Source organism: Rhagoletis pomonella, unplaced genomic scaffold (genome assembly GCF_013731165.1).
Source record: "Rhagoletis pomonella isolate Grant_MI unplaced genomic scaffold, Rhpom_1.0 Rhpom_scaffold_00002, whole genome shotgun sequence".
NCBI lineage: Eukaryota > Metazoa > Arthropoda > Insecta > Diptera > Tephritidae > Rhagoletis > Rhagoletis pomonella.
Window position 1 is genome coordinate 4229581 of NW_023458556.1, and position 6496 is coordinate 4236076.

General features: G+C 34.2%; 1 protein-coding gene across 1 annotated transcript in view; it reads right to left on the bottom strand.

Annotated features, from left to right (window-relative positions):
* LOC118732905 (protein phosphatase PTC7 homolog) overlaps positions 1 to 6496 on the bottom strand; it is a gene marked incomplete at its 5' end in the record, with an annotated part of 19469 nt that overhangs the window by 11925 nt on the left and 1048 nt on the right. Inside the window, 1 exon segment of the mRNA XM_036462024.1 lies at positions 3113 to 3292. Within this exon segment, the coding sequence (XP_036317917.1) occupies positions 3113 to 3292 (180 nt within the window).

Consider the following 6496-nt stretch of genomic DNA (forward strand, 5'->3'; position numbering starts at 1 on the left):
GAGCGAGAGAAAGTTTTTCTTACAAAACCTTTCATTATTGAATCATGATATATACCTACATAGAAACAATTAGGGGATTCCGTTCAACTCGTAAAGTCTTAAACTGTATAAAGCTCGCAAGTTGAAGAGGCTTTTATGGGAACGCCCCCTTTGTGAAAATGTGTAAATAAGCGCGTAAAGCGACTGTTTGACAGATCAACCAGGATTTTGTGAAGCAACATTTGTTTCGTAGTATTTTCCATAAAACCCCGCCATCTTGTCTCTATCACTCTTGGCTAAAAAAAAACAATTAAAAATTCCGAAAATCAGCAGAAAACCCACGTTAGTACAGCTTTCTGAAAACAAATTTTATGCGACTGGCAAGAATATCCAAAACTAGCTTTTGTATCAAAATTTTGACAAATGAAGTAAACGTTACGTTACGACCTTTTTTACACGTAAAGTATATTTTTCGTCCGAACGTTGAAAAAAGGCACAATTTGTAATTTAACTTTAGACGGTTCCTAATATATTTTTACGTTGTTTTTGTTGTAAGACTTACGGAACATAAGCTATACTAAATTTTAGAATAGAGTTCCATAAGGTATGGTTTCTCCGAAAAATTTTTTGAAAGTGTAGTTGGAAGACGCAAATATCTTGAAGTGGAATGGACCGATTAGTGCAATATTTTGGAGGATGAAACACAAAATATATAGTTATCGATTGGTATCAATAAACTTTGTCCAGTCCTATTTTCTTTTTTTGCTCTTGGTTTACACTTTCCAGAAAATACCCAATGAAAAATTTTACTAAATATTTTTGTACTTTGCAGAGTAACGTTCATTAGTTAATACGGTAACCAACATCGTTACTGAAATGCAAAAGGTCGTAACTCATACATTTTTTATGCATAAAACGATGTGGGAAATTTAACTCGATGAAATGCATAGAATTTCAGGTGACGATATACGCCTAGTCGGCCTTAAATGTTCATCATTTGTAAAAATCTTAATGTTATTTTTGAAAATTGTTTTGAGATGGCGCGTTATGCCAGTAGTCTTGTTATCAGTCCTCTCGGCGATGTAAATTGGCCTCCTCGGAGTTTGGATTTGACGCCGGTAGACTTTTTTGTGGAGTTGTCTGAAGGACCGAGGTCATGCGAACAATCCATTAATGATTCAGGTCCTTAAGGGCATTGGTGAGACATGGCCAAAAACTGTCTCCAAGGTCTTGGAAAACTGGATTAACAGGATGCGCTACTGCGAAGCCAGCCGAGGCAACCAATAACAATATACCGAACAGAAAAGATTTCGGTAATTTTTTTTTTTTTTAAGAACCCACTATATGGAACACCATGTATGTATGTAGGTATGTAAGTAAATATATAAAAAGTTGTATCAATATTTGGACAACAGCCATATCTTTTCACTTTAATTTCGAAAAGTAAAATATAAAAACTAGCTCGTTCATCAAAAGTCGTTCAAAAAAGTCTTTTAAATGCGTCATTGAGAAGAACAAAAATGTAAATAAACGAAGACACAAAAAGGTATTCCTTTTTATTTTTAGAGTGCTAAATATCGCGTTTTGTTTTGATTTGCGTTAGCAAATGCATGTGAAAAGCCAAGTTGCATGTGATTCCGACGATGTAATTGACAATAAACAACAACGTCGGAATTGGCAAACAAGACAGCAAATTACATACATATGTATGTATATCGTCGTTTAAAGTACAAAACCGCTTATCAACAATGTCTATGTAGTAACATCGACTCTTCAACTCCATATTCTTAATTTTTAAGATACATCCAAATTTAGTTTAGTATTTTTTACAAGCAAACAACAACATAAATCGCCAAAAAATTACATATTTTTTCCGGAAAGCAAAAAATAAATAAAAACAAATTAAAGCAAAGTAATGGTATTAGTAATTTTTATTTTTAACTTTAGCCCCATTATTGTTTGCATGAGGGCATCATGCTTTAGTATACAGGCTATTCAAAATTGTGATATGTATGTACATAGATATCGACGCCTCCAAACCATACTATGCTAAAGAGCGTGTCAATATATATCGATGCAATATATTTTCGGCTGTCAAATTGAGAAAGCAGTTGCATGAGCAGTCACACCTTGCATGCGAAGTGTATTTCGAAGGAGGTTTTTTATTTCCGAAAGGCGAATTGCAGGAAAAATTTCTGAAATCGCTTTCTGGCTGTTCACACAGCGAATGAGTTTCTGGCAATCCTTCTCGATACTAAAATGCAACCATGGGCGGTGGTCTTGTCGTTTGTTTGCTATTTCTCTTGTAAAAGCGAGAACGAAAACACGAAAAATGAATACTCCACGTAAGCTGGTGTTGAAAAAGAAAGCAATTTTATTAAAAATTATTGCCGTTATTATTAAAAAAAAATAGAAGTGGATGATTCGCGTACTCGCCGATCTGTTTGTGTAAGAAAATTTTGGCGGCGCGGAGCAAACAACCCATACTACACAACGTTGAAGAATGATCACTACCCCATGGTGAAATTATAAATAGCTGGATACTCTTATAATTCAAGCCAGCACCAACAATGCTCGCAAATCCCACACTCAATCAAAACAACATAAGCCCAAAAAAAGCAAACCCCTAAAATATAGGTTATAATTAACATATTTTCCATGTGAACAATAATTTAAAGATTTAGTATATTAGGTAAAATAATATATTTCAAGCATTTTTGATATTTAGTTTAACAATATTTTTCATCATTTTACACAAATTTACGATATCAGTGCCACACGCCAACCTCGATTAGTTTGACAGCACTTGCAGAAGAAATAAAAACTGCTAGTGCAGCACGAGCAAGTTGAAATATATTTCGGAAATCGATTTTTGCTCTTTCAGTTGCAGTCAACCCTAGCAACTTTTATTGCTGAAACTGATTTCCGAAAAGTGACAGAAAGATCTCTTTGGCTGTTCACACATCGAAATAAAATTTCTCGTTCTTAATTTGACAGCGAATTGCGTGCGAAAGACGGAAATATTGCCACGTCTGACAGGCTCTTAAGTCTACCTAAGTGCAAGTTGACTCGTCATGGTATGGTTTGGAGGCATCGATATGCACATATAGTATGTTTGTTCGTGTTTACTTACCTAAAATAGGTTTTTTTTGTTCTAGCAACTCGCAATAACTATAGGCTAAGAGATTAACAGGTCGTTGGGGATTAAAATTAACACAATGGACTAGACGCTCGCAAGTTTTCATCAGAAAAGAACTAAATTCACCGGGATCGATGCCGTAATTGCGCCAACCGCCGACGCCGTCAGCTACACCTGTAATTCAGAAAAACAAAACACAAAATTCTGTTAGATTATATATATATGTATGTATGTATTGGGGCATTCAATCCCGAAGAATTTTAACTATTCCGGGATTTCGGTATTCAAAAATTCTACGACTTCATCACTACTTGTTGCATTTTACATTAGGTTCGCCTTTGTCAAACCACACAGATTCATTGTCACCACATTTGGTGTTAGGGAAGCATAATTCCCCTTAGTAAAAGAGTACGTAATTTGATGTTTAAGTAATTTTATTCTATTCTTGTTAAAAATATTTACTCATATTTGCAGAAATCCTTTCCCAACAAAAGGCCAACAAAGTAAAATGAAAAAGAATTCTGCCACACTGTAAAAGCTTGTGTTTTCAATTGCTATCAGAATTTTCGTTATGGCACAGTTCTTGCACAAAATATTTGAACAAGTACAGTTATCAGGCAGGTCCTGAAATTCACTTCCAAGTGCAAAGGGCTCAAGTTCACTTTGAATCCCAATTTTGGTGTTCTGTATTTGTCGTGTTTCGTGTCAAATTAATTATTTTTATCGTTTTCAACATCTCTTTCATTCTTTAAATTAATCAGTAAAAATATTGGGATCCCGGAGCTGTAATCCCGGGATTTCGGAACATGGAAATTGTTCGGGATCCCGGAATCCCAATTGGAAAAATGTGCTGTAGTCTGATGAGACAAAAAGTAGTGTTTGGATCAGATGGAAAATAGTACGTAAAACGTCCTACGAACACAGTTTGATCCACATTACACGAAAAAACGGTTAAGCACAGCAGGGGTTCCATTATAGTATAGGGCTGCTTCCCGAAGGAAGGAGTTGGTCCAATATTTTCTATGTAAACATATTACAGACGACAAGGCTCTCTGCAGGATAATGATCCTAAGCATGCATCGAAACGAGTAAAGTAGTGGTGTAAGAAGGAAACAGTGCAGGCTATGGAGTGGCCGCCTCAATTGCCAAACCTCAGCCCAATTGAGCACCTTTGGGCAGTGGTATTCTATTCCGAAGTGTTTGTGCAAACTTCGTCAACTCGATGCACCAAATATGCGACGGAGTTTCAATAAGATATTAAAAAAATAATATTTTTGTAAGAATTTTTGGGTCAAAGTTTAATATATAAAAGTTTTCAAATGGAGTTGCATACTTATTTTAAATTATGTGTACGACCAACTTTTTTTCTGGTGCAACCTAATGTACATACATAAACATCGCTCATTTACTTCAACCTCGTCATAATACAAAACACAAATTACCGCTACCTCTTCTTCTAGGTTGTGTAAAAATTTCACAGCTGTATCGTTTATGTACCAGTATACCACTAAAACGAAAATTGTAGATATACTTATGTATGTACATACTTATCACACACCGTCTTCAAAACAGGCATATCTCGAGATTTGACATTTTAGAAATTGTGCGCTAAAAATGTACACAAAGCCTTTATATACCCTTCAAAACCTTACAGCCGTTTTTATCTCGGGTGCTGCCAAGGCGAATTTATCCTTGGGTGCTGCTTTTGGAGTTGTCACTATTGAAGTAAATGAGCGATATGTATCTACATACGTTAGTGAAACTAGAGACATGTTTCTTTGATGAATTTCCCATACTTATTTACACATGTGAAACAAATGGTCACAGCGTCGTTGAAGTACCAAAGATCTTTAGCATCCTACCTACCTACTTCAGGATAAATATAAACGGGCAATTCATGCTGCACTAACATACATACATGCGCTCACTTGAAATCGCTCTTCTTAAAATTAAAGTTAAATTCCTACAAAATGTAATGCTGTTAGAGTCGAACTTGAAATTTTGAACAAAATAAGATTTTAATCTGGGTCATTTACATTATATCGCTCGTCGAATCTCCTAAATTCCAAAAGACTTGACTTTTTACTTACTTTAGCGCAACAACGTTATAAATGTATGTACATACATATGTATACATACATATCGAACCCTTAATTCACAGAGGCCCTAATCAACAATTTTTTTATTTTACGGGAGAAGCAAAAAACAATACAAAAAGAGTATTTTTCCATTGGAATTATAAAATCTATTATATTTTAAGACGTCCACCAAAATATTTCCGAAAAATTTTAAGATTTAAGTGAGCTGGACCGATTTGAAAATACCTCCAAAAATTGAGTTTTTCATGAATAAAAATAGTTTCTTAAAGATTTTTTTGAAAAAAATCTCCTCAAACGGTTTAAGGTTAAAAAAATTTGCATGAAAATATTTTTAAAAAATTTAAAAAAATTTAAGCGGAATCGTAATGATGAGATTTTTAATGCTGTTTTTTAACTTTTTTCAAAGATTGGTATAAGAAAAACTTGAATAACTGAACCTTAAGCTCTTCCGATTTAGACTTAAGAGGTGTCATAGGAAAGGTATTTTCTCACCCTTTTTATTTCTTTGATAACGAACTCATTAAAAGGATGAAAGGGAAAGGTAGGATGAACGAACGTCATTCAAAGTTGAATTAAGATGTGTTGGTATTTGAAAAAAAAAATTAGACACGAATGATTTTTTTTTTGACAGAAATAAAAACAGTGTGAAAATACCTTTCTATCGGGATCCCATAAGTCTAAATAAGAATAGTTCTGGCCCAGTTATTCAAGTTTTTTGTAAATCAATCTTTGAAAAAAGTATAAGAAAATACAGCATCAAAAATCTCATTCTTACGATTCCGTTGAAAAGATTTTTAAATATTTTTATGCAGATTTTTTAATCTTAATCTGTTTTGTCATCTGATGGGACTTTTTTCAAAAAGTTCTTTAAGAAACTATTTTTATTCATAAAAACCTCCATGTTTGGAGGTATTTTCAAATCGGTCCAGCTCACTTAAATCTTAATATTTTTCCGAAATATTATGGCGGACGTCTTAAAATATTATAAATTTTGTAATCCTGGCGGAAAACCCGCAACTTTTTTTGGTGATCCAGTCTAATGTACATATGTATGTATGTAATCAAAACTACAATATTTATTTTCTAACAAATTAAAGCCTAGGTGCAATAGCATACCAAACACAAGTGTAAGAACATACATCGATATAGACGACTTCATGTGGTGACGTACATTGTAAGCTCGGTTTAACTGGAGCCAGACAGATAACAGACAAGCGAACATGCGTTTGGACGTCAGTGTTTAATCGACACTAACACAACAGGTACAAAGTGCACAAAT